This window comes from Perognathus longimembris, chromosome 15 (assembly GCF_023159225.1).
Source record: "Perognathus longimembris pacificus isolate PPM17 chromosome 15, ASM2315922v1, whole genome shotgun sequence".
NCBI lineage: Eukaryota > Metazoa > Chordata > Mammalia > Rodentia > Heteromyidae > Perognathus > Perognathus longimembris.
This window is the reverse complement of record NC_063175.1, coordinates 44,904,275-44,923,642: the sequence shown is the minus strand read 5'-3', so window position 1 is coordinate 44,923,642 and position 19,368 is coordinate 44,904,275. Positions and strand designations below refer to the sequence as shown.

The following is a 19,368-nucleotide window of genomic DNA, read 5'->3' as shown; positions in this document are numbered from 1 at the left end:
CTGAGTGTACAACATGTAGGGATGAAAGGCATGAGTGAATGAAGGGAACTTGGTGGTGTGATTGGCAGGTGGCTTCCCTGGGCATCATGGGAGCTGCAGAGACAGGATGCTTGAGTCCCTGTGAGCACTCCAGCCCTGGCTTGAATGCTCATGTGGTGCTGTGAAGGGCAGACATTCACATTGACTCTTTACCGAGGAATCTTGAGTTGTGTTAAATACACACAGTCACGCATATGAGTGTCAGGTAGAAGTCTGATTGAGACACTTGCCACCAAGGGACATGTTTGTGCTGCCAGATGGACCCTTCTTCCCCATGGCCTTTCACCTTCCATTCTATGACTAGCAAGTAAGTCATCCCTTGAAGACCGGGAGGATAACTATTCTGCTTTATGATACTTCCTGCTTTAGAAAAGAAAGGTTTTTCTAATTGAACATGAGATGACATTTTCTTGGTCTAGATTCGTTTTTTTGTTGTTGTCGTGAAACAATGAAATCTTTCTCTTAAATGAAAAGCTGTTTTCTCCCCAGTTAAGATTGTAACAAATGCACACATTCTTAGTATTTATATATTGTGAATTCTCTATTGAATTCATGTTGATCCCACCATGTTTCATTTGAAGAAAACATTACAATCAAGAGCAATTCTAAAGTGGGAAATGTGTCCTCCCCCTGGGGGAGGGAGGCAAGCAAAATACGGGAGGGGGATGGTAGAAGAGATGACCCTGATCAAGAAACACTGGGCATAATGAACCTTTTAAGTTGTTATCTCCATTTGAAGATTCAAAAAAACTGAAAGACCTTTCAACAGTAACAACAACAAAAAACCCCTCAATCTAGACAAATATGAATTCTTCTTTTCTTGGCTACTTAGCAAATTCTATTGGGAGATAATGTGTCTAGTTTAATAAAGAAAAACAAGACATTATTATTTTTTCCTGACCAAAGGTTAACAAGCTTGAGAAAGAACAGAAATTGAAACAGCATGTTGAAAGTCTGAAGCAAGTTGCTGAAAAACTTGAAGAGAAACACAATCAAATCACAGAACTGGAGAAGCTGGTGCAGAGGATGGAAATGGTAAGCACACCTGGAGAATGAACCAGACTCATTCTGATTGGAAAATATTGGGAATGAAAACGAATTACACAGAAACAAATGGGATGTGAAATCAAATAAAAGGACCTGGAAGTGAATGTACTATGTATGAGTCCTCTTCCGAGCTGGTATCCATCACACCAGCTCCTTCCTCAAGCATTTGATGTGGCCTGTGCTGTAGTTATTGATTAATTATTGGTATAGTAGTTGATTTGTTATCATGATCATTATATTTCTGTGAGTACTGTGGTGGTATTGTGTGTGTCACTTTCCATTTGTAGTATATCAAGGTGAGGGCATCAGTGAAAATAATGACAAAAACCTCCTTCCTAATGCAATAGCAAAGTGGATTGCTTTAACTGAGCATTTGTATATGGTAGAGTTGATGGAGAGTCTGTCCATTTTTGGGCCATCCAAGATGACTTGGGGTTTATAAAAACCAATGGTTATAATCTGAGTGAGATAGCTCACAATTAAAAGAACCGTTCAATAGAAATTGAAACTTTCAAAATGTGTATTTAGGAAAGAGTAATACTAGAGTAAAAATTATAAAAAAAATTAATGTGGTCTTCCTTTAAGTTACTGCATTCTGAATACAGAGGAGGTGAAACTACAAATCCACCTATGCTTGACTTCAAATTTAAAATTCAAACAAAATAAGTGATATATTTTTAGTAGCAAAATGAATAAGAAATGGACATCTTTTGAACTGAACACTGTGGGTACAAATATAAGCTTCTAGTTAATTTTGCCTGATAGGTTTTGGTATTTAGTATGTATTGCATTATTTCCTCAATTTACCTATTTTCTACTCAGCCTTAATTTTTTTGAGTCTGCCTGCTTGTGTTAACGCCATTTGAGAAATAATCATTTTAAGGATGTGATTTTTTTTTTTCTGGGGATTTACTGGGAATTGAACCCAAGACCTAGTTTGCATGCTCCTCAAGTGCTCTTCTACTGAGTTACAGCCGCAGCCTAGAGCCTAAAGCTTTATAGGCTACTGTGAATTTGGAGCCATTGTAATCTTAATAAAAATTATTTGAGGAAATAAAAAATGAATTAAGTAAAAACTTAGTAGGCTCTAAAAACAACAACGAAAATCTTATCTCTGTCTTGCCACAGGTCACTGAGTGTTTCTCTCTAGCCAATTCACTGGACTGTAATGTCCCAGGGGTGTTGGTTTATCCCAGAATGCTACTTGATAATTATGCTGATTTGGAAAAGCCAAACTATTTGGTTGGGGGCTTTGCCAGTGTTCATCTTATAATAAGTAAATGATATTTAGGAGAAAAAGACAGTCCTAGAAAGAAAACAGGGCTGTTTAACCTAACAAGTTGATTCACCAGCTTGGAATTTAATTTACAATTCAACCTGTCTTAATCCCAACAATACCAAGTCAGGTTACTGCTCACCTGTTAGCCCCTACATTTCACCCAAACACTGGGGAAGATCATTTTCATTGCCTGGCAACCCTAGACATATCTTGGGTAGATAGAACCTATCAGAATGAAGGCAGGGGTTGGTGGGGGAGCTGAGCTTTTAGTATCCACAGGAGAAAGACAGAAGTTCAAACCGGAAGTGAAACTGAAAAGCATACATTGTCACAATGGAGGAGGGCCCCTGGAGAAGGATTCATTTGAACAAGGCCCTGCTCCAGTAAGTAGCCATTAGTGGTCTGAGGTCTGGTAATGAGCCCATTATTTAAAACCTCCACCATCTGTCCCGCTTTAATCAAGAATGCAGCGAGAACCAGTTCCATACACATGGCACTCAGCTAGCAAAAATGCCCAATAAGAGCATGTTAATATGGCATATGTTCCTTTTGCTAGCAGTGCAGTTCTGTGGCACCGTACTTGTTTTCTAGTCTCATTGATTTAGCTCCATTAGAAGTTTAGTGTTCAAAGACACTTGGGAGACAGACGACCATCCAGACAAGGATGGCATGAAGGAGACACCACTCCATCATCCCCCAGCCACTAGTTCACGGTGCTTCTCCCTGTGTCCTTCTCCTCCATGAGGCTGGATCAAAGTGATATGCTGGCATCCATGTCATATGGATGTTAATAAACTGGACTTGGAGTCCATTGAGCTCCATCGGGAGGGATGTTCTGAGTTGTGCAGCCACGTGGCCGGGGAACGCAGGCTGCCCACTGCAGGGCACAATGTAGACTCACAAGACACTGCTTGAGAACCACTGCTGTGGAGTGTGATTTTCTGTGCTGTCAGCGAACTATGAAGACCCTGGGGTCAGAGTGAGAACATTTTTCTTGTTTAGTTGTTTGGTCTCTTTAGCAAGCCGATTACAAAAACGCATTCATCAAGAGTACATTTATTAGAAAGGATACGTATTAAACACAGTTTCTCTTACCAGCCAGATGCAAAATGTATTATCTGCCATGTGCTTCTTTGATAATCCAAGTCTCATCGAGGTGCATACACCTTGTATGCATCTGGAAAGCTATATCTGTGACCCTCTTGGAAATAATTTGCACACAACTAGGCTTGCTCTGGGACATATGCTAAACATTGAATAAGTTAGCAGAGTTTAAAAAAAATGCCAGATCAAATAGGATATGAAATAATTGGTTATCTTAAATTATTACCTACGTGGCCTAGCTCTCACCCAGAGTAGCAGGTTGGCCTTTCACACGCTCTCGCTGATCATCCCAACATTTCATTTTAGGGATGTCCATAGAGTTAAATACAAGACTGTATAAATACACATCAAATGATTTATTTAACCCATTCACTCACATAGAAAACAATATGACTGTGATGATGGGGTCAATAAAGTATTGTGAAGACACTGGTCATTTATTGGCATTTTGGAAGGAAGAAGGTATAGACTAGGATTACTAAATTAAATTATAAAAGTAGTTACTAAGAATAGTTCTTATTAGTAACTCTACCATAACTTAGCCATAACCCTTGGGATTATCTTTTATACCAGCCAGAAGCCTATAAATGAGCACAGAGCTTCACAAAGTCAGGGCTGTAATCAAGTAATAATAATGGTTAAACTCAGGCCAAGTGCGGTGATTCACTGCTGTTACAACTTGGAAAGTGGAGATCTTGAGGACTGTGGTTCAAGGGCAGCCCAGACAAAATGTTAGAGACTCCCCCTCCCACTTTCTCAACTAGTAAGCCAGGCAATGTGTCTACAATTCCAGCTAAATGGGAGGCACAGGTAGAAGGATTGCATCTGAGGCCAGTCCCAAGGAAAAATGCAAGACCCTACCTGAAAACTAGCTGAAAAGCAAAACAGGAGGTGTGTTTCAGGTGGTTCTGATTTTGTTTGCCTGTGCCAATTTAAACCCTGAATTCAAACCCCCACCTTAACAACAACAAGAAGCGGCTGAAACAGAGGAAAAATCTCAGAAAGAAGTAAATAATGCTTTGATAAGATGATTAACATGAACCAATTTAGCATGAAAGTCACATATTATGGATGATTTTTATTTTTAAGTTTTGATTAATTTTCTTAATAGTCATTAAAGTCCAGTGAGGTTAAAATCCTGGCCATCATTTCTAAACCGGACCAATGCATGCACAAAGTAGTATTTCTTATGTTTCTACTATAAGGAACTGCTCACATAATACCCATAATTGGCCACAGGAAAGGATTCCAATCAGCATTGTAGATGTTTTCAAAACACTTTTCCCCGTGAGTTCCATCCACAGTGCCAATGCCAAACCCTGCTTATTTAGAGTTTAGTTCCTCCAACTTAGCGCTAAACCAGTGGCCCGAACTCCAAATCCACCCCTGCCCCTTTTTATCCTCATGGGGCTTGAACTTAGGGCCTGAGTACTATCTCTGAGCCTTTCTTGCTCAGCCTTAGTGCTCTACCACTTTGAGCCACAGCTCCACTTCCAGTTTTCTGGTGGTTAATTGGAGACAAAAGTTTCATGGACTTTCCTGCCTGGGCTGGCTTTCAACCATAATCCTAAAATCTCTGCCTCCAGAATAGCTAGGATTATAAGAATGACCCACCAGCACTTTGCTCACATTCCTTATTTTTTAGCCACCATCACATGCACAATGAACATAGCCATCCATACTTGGATCTTCATGAACTTCTCTGTTTTTCCATTGGGAGGAAGAGTTTGGTTTAATAATTAAAATTATGACATTTGAATGCTAATCTTAGTGTCACAGTTCCTCCTGGATCCTAATTAGGAAGTCATTGTGGCCTTTATCCTTTATTAAAAATGCATGTACTACTTTCTGCAAGATGTTATAAGAGCGGGTAGGAGGTATCAAGGTGCAAGCAGTGGTGTCTCTGGGTACCAATAACTCTGTTACTGTATGAGAGGTAGGTGCGGTGGGAAGCTTGTGCAGGGTGAGGGGGTGGGGCTAGGGTGATGTTTACTTTGGGTGGACTGGAGGCAGCAGATGGGAGAATTTGAGCTGCGTTTGCTCACTTTCGGTGTTTGTGCTGGAGTAAGCTGTCCAGGTAAGGGGGGATTCTTTGGCCCTACCATTGACTTATTGGTAAAGCACAGGTTAAGTTCTGACCAAGAATGATTGGGGAACATTGCAACAGCGAGTATGACATGAGCTCTGTAGCTCAATGGATATTTCTAAGATTGTAAAGCACATCTTTTTGTATGTGTGTGTGAACACAAGTTTGCAAGAACGCTTTACTAAACCCATGTACTCACCCCTAAACACCCACAAAAACAGTAAGCGGCAACTGTACCTTATTTTTTCCTAGGAAAAGAAAACGCTGCTAGAAAGAAAACTGTCATTGGAGAGCAAGCTTCTGCAACTCAAAGCCAATGCTACATACGCTAACAGGTTTGCAAATCAACCTCTCCTCTACGCAGTCCAGGAGGCCTCTCTATCCTGAGTTGGACTGCAAGGGGAGGAGGGAGGGAGAAATTTTGCGAGGAATTGTCTTGTGCCTCTCCTTCCTCACTAGATAGAAACCTACAAATGAATGCACAACTTCAGAGAATGAAGGTTCCAATCAAAGAATAATAATTATCACACTGAGGATTTGAGGGGGTGGTAGTGAGGAGCGTACACTTTTTTCCCAGAGACCCAGTGGGAAGTTCATTCTGAACCATCAGTAAGTCGGACACTCTCGTCATGAAACTTGATATCAAGGGTGCTGAGGATGCCTTCATTCTTGTGTGCTTCATGCTTGTGTGCTTTCATCAGTGAGTCTTTTCTATAGCTATCCCCAAGCTACCAGTCCACAGTAAAATTGAGGTAGTCGGTGTTGCTTCTAACTCTACTGTTCTCCATGATGAAATTTATTTCAAATTTTTACTCATGTATAGCAAACTTTATGAGGTGGGACCCTCTGAAGGATCATGTTAGAAAAAAAGTACGAAAAAGATGGTCACGATTGAGCCACTAGTCTTTCTTCTGGCTTGAGCTGATGATCTATATTTTTTCCCCAGAATTCCTTCATCTGATAGTTGCTTAACCTAGTCAGGTTTGGGAGTGTGAGCTTTAGCTGGGATAATTAGCTGTCTAGACCTGAGAACTGTTTCTAAGGGTATGCAAGCCTATTGCATGTAAGTAATGCTAGTAAGTGCCTAATGCAGGCACTTAATTCTACCTTCTTGGTCTTCACCTTCTTTTGCTCTTCTCTTAAGCCCCTCATTTGTTTCCTTCTTTCTCCAAGACCTTCGGCATCTTATGTTCTTGACACCTTTTCTTCTCCTCCAGTGTATTAGTGAGATAAGATAAGCCCAAAGGCTGGAGTTTTTAAATGTTCAAGCCAGGCACCAGCAACTCACACTTAATTCTAGCTACTCAGGGAGTTGAGACCTGAAAGACTGCAGTTCAAAGCCAACCTGAGCAGAACTCGTCTTGAAACTCTATCTTCAGTTAATCAGAAGCACAAGCTAGAGTGGTAGAAAGCCAGCTATGAGCAAGAAAGGCCATGAGTGTGAGGACCCGAGTTCAAGCCCTAGTGACAGCACAAACAAAGGAAAACTACAAGTCCATTGAATAAAAGTATAAAATAGTAACCTTCAAACGTAATAATTTCTCCAAAATTCATGCACAAATAAGTACCATAAATTATTTGGCTGGCATCTCCCGTATGTCTTTTCTATTTAAAAAACATTGAAAAAAAACACATGTCAAGTATGATGTGCGCATAGAACACAGATATTACACACAGTGTAATGGATTCTTTTGAAGCAAATATCTGTGTTAAAAAAAATTTCTTGGGGTGACCTTGCATCTTGTATTGCCAACCTTTTTCCAATCATAAAGGACTCACTCTTCAGAACTTTATTGTAATGAGTCCCTGCTTTTCTTTATGTGCTCCTTAACATACTAGCTGACTTTTACTTAGTTTTCACTGTTAGGTTTGTATGCGTCTCTCTTCTTTTTCTCCTTCTTATGCTTGAGGGGTTTACTCGTGGTGCCCTAGTTTTCTGCTCTTCTGTTTTACGTGTGCGAGTGTGTCAGACTTTCCATTCTATCATGGATGGATATTAGTTGGTCTCCAGGTTTTGGCATGCACAAAGCCTCCACGAATGTTTTTGTATCTGTCTCCTAATTCACATCTTGGATATATACTTAGGGATGGGATTACAGACCATCTGTTGAATTTAGTTGGAAATGCCAGGACATTTTTTTTCCCTTTCCTTTCCTTTTTGTTTTTTTAAAGAAAAAACAATAGAGAAAGTCAATCAAATTTTAAACAAAACATGTGCAGTGTGAAATGTGATTGTAACACTTCTTTGTACAATTACCATACATTAAAATGACAGGAAAATCGCACAGGTTTTGCTAAGGGCAAGAAAAACTCATTCACTTTATTTCCTGAGGAAAACAGAGTGATCTCAAAAAGTAGCCAAGTCAGGAGTTAGATGTCTGAAGCCGAAGCTTGGAACTATGGGTAGCTTTGTAAGATCATAAGACTTCCCACACTTGACGATCCTTCCCCCATGCACATGGTTCCATTACTAAGGGCAAAAAGAGAAAGAGGCCAAAACTGTATGTTCAATTCAAGTTACCCAAAGGGAGCTTTGGAAGCTTGAATCATCCTTTCTCATCATGATTTAGGCAACTGAAAAAAAATATTAGCTGAGCCAGGTGCCATGGCTCAGGCCTGTAATCTTAGCTACTTGGGAGGTAAAGATTAGAGGTTGAGCTTTAAAGCCATAAAAGTTCATGATATTTCTCCTCAGCTGGTTGCAGTACTACACACCTGCCATCTTACATTATAGGTTGCGGTATACACCAATCATTTCATTTACAAAGGGAAACACCAATAAGAGGACTACAGTCCAGTCTGGATTAAGCATAAAGTGAAGCTATCAGTTTGAAAATAACCAACCAGAAAAGGACTGGCAGAATGTCTCAATGGTTACTGTGCTTGTTTAACAAACACAAGGCCCTGAGTTCAAACCCTACAACTGCCAAAAAAAAAAAACAACAAAACCAAACCCCCCAAAAAACCAATAACTTAGCTGAAATTTTTTCCCATTTCCTTTTTATAAGTAGTGCATTTTCCAAAGGCAGTAATATTAAAAAATGTAAAATAAAAGGGTAAACAAGAAACAGACAACCTATTAAAATGACATCACTGGAAATTGCTTCCTGAGAGTTGTATAAAATGTGCATCTCTGCTTCCATATTCGGACCCTCTATCTACATGTAATTAGCTGTGAATTTTGATGGATTCCAGGTAGGTGGATGCCCATTGGTCAAAGGGTTTAGATGCATGTCTCCCCTGGTTCAATGTAACTTGACTCAGCTACTTGCTGGAGGAAGTCATGAATGGCCAGAAAGGGGCTTTGTGGACTTGAACCGCGACCCATTCTAGAAGCTCCCATCACAGCAGATTACAGGCTGTTCCTCACCCCTGTGCCTGCAGTGGTAGAAGTGGCGTCCTGGGTCTTACTATACAGTACTCTGTAGCCCAGCGTGTGTGAGGCAGGAGAAAGAGCTGCAGGATGTATTAGCAAACCTCTCCCTCTGTCTCTTCCTTCACATGCTCAGTTGCCAGGATCTTCAGGTGGAGATTTCCATCCTCCAGGAGCAGATCTCTCATTTGCAGCTTGTGATTCAGTCTCAGCATCACAACCTACGCAGCGTCATCCAGGAGGTCAGACTAAACCAGTTGATTTGCTCGGATAGATGATTGGTTTGTTTGTGGTGTGAAGACCCACGTGTGAGTGGCTTGTCTGGATTTCCGAAGCCCAGACCTCTCTCCCTGCTGACATGTCCTTTTGGTTCTTGTGCAGCACAGCGTGGTTTTTAATGCCTTCACCAGGTTATCACACCAACACTGTCAGGTTCTCAGAGAAGATATTTGGGAACTTGTACTAAACAACTTTTTAGATATTTCAGTGACTGTTTTTAATGTGTGTTTTCTGACTCGTATGCTATTCACTATTATTTAGAATATTTTGTAGCTCAGGAGATTCTGATCTTTCCCAGTCTGGGTAAGAAATTGTCCAGTTCTCTATTCTTAATGCCCTTATAAATACTAAATTTATGTAGGAGAAGTTTAAGAATAGGAAACAGTCACATCATTCTCTAGGAACATTCCAGCAGGTGAGAAGGAAGAAATCATGTGGTAGCAACCAGCTAATATACCTGTCTCAAAGTGTGTGTGTGTGTGTGTGTGTGTGTGTATGTGTGTGTGTGTATTGCTACTAATTGCTACTAGGATGTGAACTCAGGACCTTGCACTTGTTAGACACGTGATCTACATACCTTAAGTGAGCCACAAGTATCTGGGATTATTATAGGCAATGGAACACGATGTACAGCTCAAGATACAAATTTGAAATCAGACCCAGTGGTTTTACTGCCTAATAGTTGTCTCCAAAGGAAGCTCCCCCAGTAATTCTAGTGCCTTCTTGGTATAAAGGCACTAGTTACACTTGACTGGCCATGGCTTCTCCAAAGGTCCAGAAAAGTCCAGTAGAAGGATTCAAAGAATAGGAGGGACCTTGGGGCTTCTCAGAGCCTCATGTTACAAACGAGGAAAGGGAAGCTGAGTGTAGCTCAGGACCAAGCTGCTGGTGGCAGAACTGGCTTTGGAATCCACAGGCACTTTCTCTTCCCACCCTTTCTGCCCCTCTTCACCCAATCTCTCTGTCCCATGAGGCCTTTGGTCATCCTACTACAGGGTATCCCTGCTCACATCTCAGTGAGACTGCATTCTGGGCAGGGCCTTGTCCTATGTCCCCAGAAGGTACATCTGCAGGACAGCAGGAGACGGCCCATGCCTCTTTCCATACCAAGTGTTCCTGCCGAATTTGCTGTAAACAGGTTCTCTAGAGATTAAAATGTGCAATAGCACAGCCTGAGTGCTTTCCACCCCAGGTGCCAATTTGTCCGGTGAGTTTTCTGTAGCCTGCTGGGTCGGCTGAGAGATTTCATGTTTTTATTTGATGAACAACATCTGACCTCAGAGAGCTGTCTGATTTCTGAGTAAAAGTAACCATTCCCTGTGGTCTGACAAACGTTCTCCAACTGTGTTTCCTAATTCTTAGATGGAAGGATTAAAGAATAACTTAAAGGAACAAGATAAAAGAATTGAAAGTCTGAAAGAAAAAGTCAGCTTACTTGAAGCCCAGGTAAGAAGGGACTCTGGGGTGTGTGTGTGTGTGTGTGTGTGTGTGTGTGTGTGTGTGTGTGTGTGTATCGAGGAGGCTGTATATGAATATGTGCTTATGACTGTGCATTAACACGTGCCTAACACTGTGCCAAATGTGCATGATTGCTTGACTATATTTAAGCACATGCATGCATGTATACACAGGTGTCTTTGTGAGTGTGTGCATCTTCTATGTGTAAGAAATTATAGAGGTGAGAGACATTACAATAATTGTAAAATTGTAATCATTGCAAAATCATTGTTAAATTACTATTTATCATGTTGTATTATTAAATTATTCATGGTAACATTATCTATTAAATACTAAATAATTGTTAAAACTCATTCACATTTTCCAGAATACTTGCCATATTCATATCACAGACAGCGACTTCCTATAAACTGGAATAACAGCTTGGTCAGGGCTACCATTGCGGAAATTCCACCCTCTTCAGATGGCTGGGCTTCCCTCCTCCTGCCCCAGATGTTCTCATGTCTCCTCTTTCTTGATCCATATCCATCCTGCTTCTAAGCTTTGGCGCAGGCCTTGCCTACTTCTAGAAGCCTGTACTAAGTACCTTGCTTTTCCATGTGTTAAACTTTGTAATTTCCAGTTTCCTGTCAGAAGAATGGAGACATGCTTCTTCAGGTCTGTTCCATTTCTGGCTTTCAGAGACCTCCCAGCCCTCTCTCACAGAACCACAAAGCTGCTGCTAGGATTGGAGCCACTCAGAGGACTCAAGTGCCTCACCATTGAGCTTTTCTTCTTGCTGTGCTACCCATTGGTTTGTGTCCCCTGGCTCATCTCTACCTACCAGGAGCTGGACTCTTTTCCTGCTGTATTTTCATTTTTGGCTTGGTGTCCACCTGCCAGTGAGATAGCAGAGACACTGATTCTCTGTGGAAACCTGCTCATCTTTGCGAATGTTCTCTCCTAAGAATAAACCAGAAGGAAACATCATAATGGTTCCTTCAGGCCACAGTTGCCATTTTGTCTCTGCTTGCCCAATCAGAAGAACAAAACACAGAATAACTTAGAAGTAGTTGTGATGATTTTAAGGTTTCTAGCTCCATTTCCCATTTCTCTCTGCATGAGGACCACTGTTCTCTTTTGCTCTGGAGTAGAGAACTCACTGAATAAGTCTTCTTGAGGTGCCCTGTCTCCAGGGAAGGTGGGACTGTTTGATTGACTCAGTTATTACCCACTGTTCTGCACAGCCAGAAATGCAATGGGACTCTTGCCTCAAAACAGACCTCCCTCACCTGCCAAGTGATTCCTTTCTGATTCCTTTCCATCAGGGACCTGCAGATTCAGTGATTCACAGAACCTTGGTGCCTCTTCCTCCTCAGAAATATTCTCGAAGAGCTTTCTTCACCTTTCTTTCTTGGTGGTCTTTTGGCAAGTTTTACTTGATTTAAAATTTTGCTTTGGGCTGGGGATATGGCCTAGTGGTAAAGTGCTGGCCTCGTATACATGAAGCCCTGGGTTCGATTCCTCAGCACCACATATATAGAAAATGGCCAGAAGTGGCGCTGTGGCTCAAGTGGTAGAATGCTAGCCTTGAGCAAAAAGAAGCCAGGGACAGTGCTCAGGCCCTGAGTCCACGCCCCAGCACTGGCAACAAAAACAGAACAAATAAAAAATAAATAAATAAATAAAAATTAAAAAAATTAAAAAAAATAAAAAAAATTTTTACTTTGATTGTTATTATGTATGTTGCTATATAATCCATCTACTTTGCAATCTAGTTAGTTGATTCATCTATCCCATTTACATTATTGTATGTGCTTCTTTTTCTTTTTTTTTTTTTCCAGTCCTGGGCCTTGGACTCAGGGCCTGAGCACTGTCCCTGGCTTCTTTTTGCTCAAGGCTAGCACTCAACCTCTTGAGCCACAGCTGGCTCACTTCTGGCTTTTTTTCTATCTATGTGGTACTGAGGAATCGAATCCAGGGCTTCATGTATATGAGGCAAGCACTTTACCACTAGGCCATATTCTCAGCTCCTATATGTATTTCTTATAGATTATTTAATATATTATGTTGTTCATTCACTCCATCAAGACAAAGAGGTAGGTAATTAGAAAATCACTTTCAAAATTACCATTCATGGGCTGGGAATGTGCCTTAGTGGTAGAGTGCTTGCCTAGCATGCATGAAGCCCTGGGTTCGATTCCTCAGTACCACATAAATAGAAAAGGCTGGAAGTGGCACTGTGGCTCAAGAGTACTAACCTTGAGCAAAAAGAAGCCAGGGACAGTGCTCAGGCCCTCAGTCCAAGCCCCAGGACTGGCAAAAAAAAAAAAAATTTACCATCCAAAAATGGCACTCTGGCTCAAAGTAGTAGTGTGCTGGCCTTTGAAAGAAAAAGTTCAGGGACAGCATCTAGGCTCTGAGTCCAAGCCTCATGATCAACAAAAAACAAAACAAAGGCTCATGTATCGACCGCCTGTTTTGGCTCCAACAATCTATTTTAATTATTATGCATTTGTAATTCACTTTTATTGAGGAGGTAACTTTTTTTTTTTTTTTCTTTTTTGCCAGGCCTGGGCCTGGGCCTGAGCACTGTCCCTGGCTTCTTTTTGCTCAAGGCTAGCACTCTGCCACTTGAGTCACAGCACCACTTCTGGCCATTTTCTGTATATGTGGTGCTGGGGAATCGAACCCAGGGCTTCATGTATATAAGGCAAGCGCTCTTGCCACTAGGCTATATCCCCAGCCCTTGAGGAGGTAACTTTTGAGTTGGCATCTTTTAATGGTAGTTCATTTTATTATTGTTCTGCACTTTTAAACATATCCGCTTTCTAAACCATGTAGAGTGTATCATTGTTTCATCCATAATAAAAGTCATTTGCTTCTTTCTTTAGGCAAGGTACATGCTTCCTTTTTATAATCTTCAAAGCTACTCCAGGAGAAGTTATTACTTATTAAATTTTGTAACTGATAAATGTGAGATTTGGGGAAGCAAAGAAACTTGTTTGCAATCACTCAGCTTGCAGGTGGCAAACCTATTGTGCTTGATTTTAAAGCATAGGACTTCTCCCCACACACAATGCAGCCTCTATTTATTTGGATGATGATGATGATGTGTATGTAAATGCATGTACATATATATTTATACAACATTGAGATATTTGTAGGTATAACACCAAATTTGCACAGTTTTATTTGTTTCACTTATTATTACCATTACTAAGACAATTTTTTTTTTTTTTTTTTTTTTTTTGCCAGTCATGGGCCTTGGACTCAGGGCCTGAGCACTGTCCTTGGCTTCTTTTTGCTCAAGGCTAGCACTCTGCCACTTGAGCCACAGTGCCACTTCTGGCCATTTTCTATATATGTGGTGCTGAGGAATCGAACCCAGGGCTTCAGGTATACGAGGCAAGCGCTCTTGCCACTAGGCCATATTCCCAGCCCCACAAATATTCTATTTTCTTCCTAGTTTTCAAAGTCATGGGATTCCACCCCCCACCCCCCGCGTAGTGCTTTGTTCTATCTTAGCTGTTTTCTGTTTGGTTCTTCTGTCCAAATAAGGACTAAAATAAACTCATATAGCTTGTTCAATCTTTTTAAGTCTTTTAACCTTCTTAAAATTAAACAAATTTCATGTTTTACTTTATGTAAACTATTTATTTCTTACTTTTGAAATTATCTTGGGAAACTTGTTTATGTTATTGTTCATGCATTTTAGATTTCTTCTCTATCTGCTGCTATGGACACGCATCTTTAGAAATTATTCCATTTTCTAAACTTTGAAGATTACTCAACATTTTATAATCATCATGCTTCTTAAAATTTAATTCTTAGACTATTGCTAATGAAGTATTAAGTATGCAAATTTTACATTCTTTTGAAAAACTGTGTCAATAATCGAATCGAAATGGCAGTCATAGTCTCGCCAATGATTTGTAGTTTTGCGGAACAATGATGTCACAAAACCCATGCACGTGGCTGGTCTACTTAGAATGGGCTTCAAATCGAGAATACATAACTGCTGAGTGCCAGTGGCTCATACTTGTCATCCTAGCTACCCAGGAGACTGAGACCTGAGGATTATGGTTCAAAGCCAGCACTGGAAAGAAAGTCCTCGAGACCCTTATTTCCAATTAACCACCACAAAGCCAGAAGTGTAGTTAGGGTTCAAATGGTAGAGTACCATCCTTACAGAAAGAGCTAAAAGAAAACAACAAGGCCCGAAGTTCAGTCCCTAGACTGGTAGATAAATAAATAAGTAATTGCTTTAATCTGCTGGATGAAACAAAACTGCATGGAAGTTGAAGTAGATACAAGCAACCAAACATAATGATTGTTTCAGAACTTGAGAAAATAGGAGTTTATTTAACTAATGGTATTTGTTATATAGATGAAGAACAAGGCACTTAAGAAACCCTAAATTTAAATCACTTAGCCAGTGAGTGATTATGCTGAGATTTTTTAAAACTGAGAACTTAGTCTCTGAACTGTTATTATTGACCATTCCATCATCTCTTAGAATTACAGCATCCTTACAGATTTCAAATAGTATGATCAAATGGCATTTGTTTCTGCCTTAGCAAAACAGTCAAATCATGCATGTATCATTATTTAAAGTGCCCAGATAGATAACATAAAACTTAAGGAGAAGACTGAGGCTAAGGTATATATACTATGAAATATAAAGAAGAGATGGTGTTATTTTCATGGTGCTTGTAATCAAGAGATTGTACAAAAATGACAATTTTGTAATTTTAGTATAGTGAGTATCTCTGATGAGATCCTTTGATATCAATTTATTTTCATATCTATTTGTATATATATGTGTATATATATTTCTGCCAAACAAAATATAGATATGTCAGCTGTTGAATTTCAGAGTTTGAATCAGAATAGCACTTTTTTTGTACTATTTGCCAATACTGAGGCTTGAACTCAGGGCTTGGGCACTGTCTCTTAGCTTTTTCATTCAACTCTAGATGTTCTTCCACTTGCGCCACAGCTTCATTTCTTCCTTTTTGATGGTTAACTGAAGATGAATCTCTTAGACTTTTCTTCCTGTGGTGACTGTGAGCTACAATCCTCAGATCTCAGTCTCTTGAATAGGATTATAGGCATGAATAACTAGCACCTGATGGGAGCATATTCATATTTTAATCCTTTGGTATAGTATACACTTCCTAGCTGTATTTGTTTCTTTGGAGATATGTAATGACTCTTAACTGGCTTTTTCCTGTGTTCTGATAGAATGTTTCAGCAAACTTTGTATAAAGGCATGAGGAAGGTGGTGTGTTGAGCAGAAATATTGAAGATAGAGCTAATCTGTGTGTTACCTACCTGATGGCTCACATTTCTTTTTTTTTTGTTGTTAATTTTAGAACAAAGAACTAAAAACCAAGGTGGCACTTTGGTCTGACACCCCTAGGACAAAAGTATCGAAAGCTGTCTCTACAAGGTAAAGTGTCTCTGTCTATCTTCATAAGCTCTGTTAAACAAGGCTGATGTGAAATTTGCTTGAAAAACTCTCCAATTTGTCAATATGTATGTATTCATTTGTTGTCTATGGTTAGTATTCAAAACTATGTTAATCTTGTTCATTATGAAATCATTGAAAGCTGGCATATAAGTACTTGATGAATAAATGAATGGATAGATTTTGATACATTTTCTCTTCTTTCCCAATTCTAGACGTCAGCACTATTTCCAATCATTGCATGCCAACTCTTGAATTATCCTTTATCTTGTGGTCTGTGTTTTATATATTAATGAAAATCTTAATTATAAGTTGCTTGTATCTACTGAAATTTCTGTATCATCTCTGAAATAAATATCACTAAGGTGAGACTAGTACCTTGCATTTATTTTTCTCTTTTGCGTTGAGAAGAACACCTATGATGAACAGCTACCTAGTCACTAATGATTTTCAAGGAATGATCATGATCTTAGAAAGCAATTGAAATGATAGGTAAAACTATGTAAGTAATTTTTTTAGTGCTTACTATTTGTTGTTGACTGAATCTGAATTTGAATCTGGGCTCAAATCTCATTTGCATAAATTTTACACAATTATCACTTAAATGAAACATAGCCTGTAATTACATGTATCATTTTAAAAGTGATTAAAAACTTCCTGTTTTAGCAGCTTCTGAATTTCCCTATCTGGTCCCTGTAGGGCAAAAATCTCATTTTGTGAAACTCTTCAACACAGTATCTGAGATGGAAAATCAGGATCACTGTGATTAACATCAGTCTAGGAATTCAGACAGATTCATCTGGCTCTTTAAAACTCTTTGCAACAATGTTTCACACACACATTACAGACTAGAGATGAAACCATTCATAATGGTTTCAAGTCCTCTAAAATCTTTGGACCTCTGGGTGCTATGTTTTCAACTTCTTGGCCACTGACATACAATTTCTAAATAAGAAAAAGAAATTTAGCTTGGTTCTGGTGGTTCATGACTGTCATCATAGCTACTCAGAAGGCTAAGATCTGAGGATCTTGGTTCAAAGCCAGCCCAAGCAGGAAAGTCTGTGAGACTCTGAAGTGGCTAAAGTGCTAGAAAGCCAGCCTTAAGAGTAAAAGCTAAAGGACAATTCCCAGTCCATGAGTTCAAGCCCCAATACAAGTACACACACACACGCACACACACACACACACACACACACACGCACGCAGTAAAGCAATTAAGACCCAAAAGGTTTCCATTAAATGGTCAGATGCCCCATTTCCGAGGGGGAAGTAATACTCTTGGGAGGGAAGAAAGAGTAGAAGGTCGAGGCTTGGTTTCCTCCCATGAAGATGCTTGTGCCCAAAGAATGGTGAGTCAGCTTGGCTCGATTCAGTGGCTTTGGCCCTAAAGGAAATAAAGCTGGTGTAAAAGATGAATAAATGTCTACATTTATACTGTAACCACTCTGACACTGAATGTTATATGTCTGGCTGATATAGAATGGTTTCTTTAACCAGTTTTTCTCAGCTGCCCTTAATGAACAGTAATTGTCTAGTGCTTTAAAGATCTCTTTGTTGTTCCCCATGACTTGAACAAAAAGCCAAATGGAGAAGATTTCCTACTTGGAATGGCAAAACTGAACTGACTATCCCTCGTTTGTGTGATCTTTTATAAAACCCCAGTACTAAGGACATAAAGATAGGTATCTCATATGCAAAGTATGGCTCACTGGCTGCCTTAAGAATATAACTGGCAACATGATTAGCTAAGCCTAGACTCATCAATAGATAGTAGAATCATAATAATTCCATTACGTCAGAGTAGGAAAGTATAAATGATAACTCTATCAGATGCTGTATGAAAGTGATTAAGCCAGGCAATACGCCGGTAATCCCAGCTACTCTGGAGGCAGAGACAAGAATCTCAAGTTGGAGGTCAACGCAGTCAAAGTTATTGAGAATTTATCTCAAAACAGGATCCAAACAAAATGGCTGAGGTCATGAAAGAGAGTTGCATACATGCCTAGCATATACAAAGCTCTGGGTTCAATCCTTAGTAAAAACAGTGATTAAATTGTCCTCAAAATATAGTTTTGTGCTATATTACAAGTGTTGTGTTTGTTTTTTTTTTTGTTTTTTTTGCTAAAATACTTTTTTGTATTGAATACTGGAAATGGTTGAGATTAGAAACTGTATTTTATATATACATAAATATATACAGATATAGATATATATGCATATAAAGATGTATAGTTTAGATTCTAACTATGTCAGAACAAAAGTTTGGGCTATGAGAAACCCATGAGAAACATCATGAGGGAACAAGTGCTTTCTCATCTCCAGTTCACTCTGGTGTGTTTCTTCACCAAGTGTAAAGGCAAACAGAAGCTTTGATTGGCTCTCTCTCTCTCTCTCTCTCTCTCTCTCTCTCTCTCTCTTCACCTCAACATCTTGTCCTGTCAACCTACTTGCATTTTCATAGGTTAAATGCTTTTTTTGTGGCATTGTTCTACTATATCTCAAGACAAAACTGGCCTGGGTAAATACATCCATTAATGTCCATCTCTTAGATCAAAGCCTTTGGTTCAGGCAATATGGTGGACACGGAAGTTGTTTTTGGTGGTAGTACAGCCATTGAGCCACTAAAAATCTGATCTGCTGAATTTTGATACTTGTGTTTTCTGCAGTGAATTGAAGACTGAAGATCCTTCTCCCTATTTCATGTTGATTAGGCTCCGGAAATGACCTGGTTGGATAAAGATTGGATTGAGAGAGACTATGTGGATCTTATTTATTCCTTTCATGTTAAAATGGCAACATGTCAGTGTTCATATGGATTTTATTATACATCAAAACTCAGCAGGAAGACAACATTCCAGAATATCAAACAAATGTGTATTTGAGCGAAAGAATTCTTTCTTTAGAACTTACTAAACACCCAGAGAAACCAGGTGCTTACTCATAAGGGAAAGTCAATTACATTTTTAACTTAAGAAAAGGAAGTCTGTATCTTATTATTTGTTTTGTGATCAAGAAACATAAGGGTTTCATTTTTCACCCTTTTGATATTGGTGTTTATGTGTATTAGGAACAATGTAATATATACATATGTATATATACACATAGATATGTTGGTATATATGAATAAATGCTATTTTATAAGGTTGACTTTAGATAACAAAAAGTTCTTGCCGTCCCTTATCCTGTTTGTTGTTAGTGAGAAGGTTGTTGTCTATTGAATTATTGGGAGACAGGCAGGAGGTCCACAAAAC

The 19,368-nt window shown here is 39.4% G+C and overlaps 1 protein-coding gene across 5 annotated transcripts in view; it reads left to right on the top strand.

The window, feature by feature from the left end:
• Nucleotides 1-19,149, top strand: part of Ccdc68 (coiled-coil domain containing 68) — a 37,849-nt gene extending 18,700 nt beyond the window's left edge. For all 5 annotated transcript variants that reach the window (XM_048363192.1, XM_048363194.1, XM_048363193.1 and 2 more), the window contains 6 exons: nt 946-1,074; nt 5,808-5,890; nt 9,065-9,170; nt 10,570-10,653; nt 16,023-16,099; nt 18,784-19,149. In XM_048363192.1, coding sequence (XP_048219149.1) covers nt 946-1,074; nt 5,808-5,890; nt 9,065-9,170; nt 10,570-10,653; nt 16,023-16,099; nt 18,784-18,841 — 537 coding nt within the window. In that variant the 3' untranslated portion in view covers nt 18,842-19,149. The remainder of the gene's footprint in view (nt 1-945; nt 1,075-5,807; nt 5,891-9,064; nt 9,171-10,569; nt 10,654-16,022; nt 16,100-18,783) is intronic.
• The last annotated feature ends 219 nt before the right edge of the window (nt 19,150-19,368 follow it).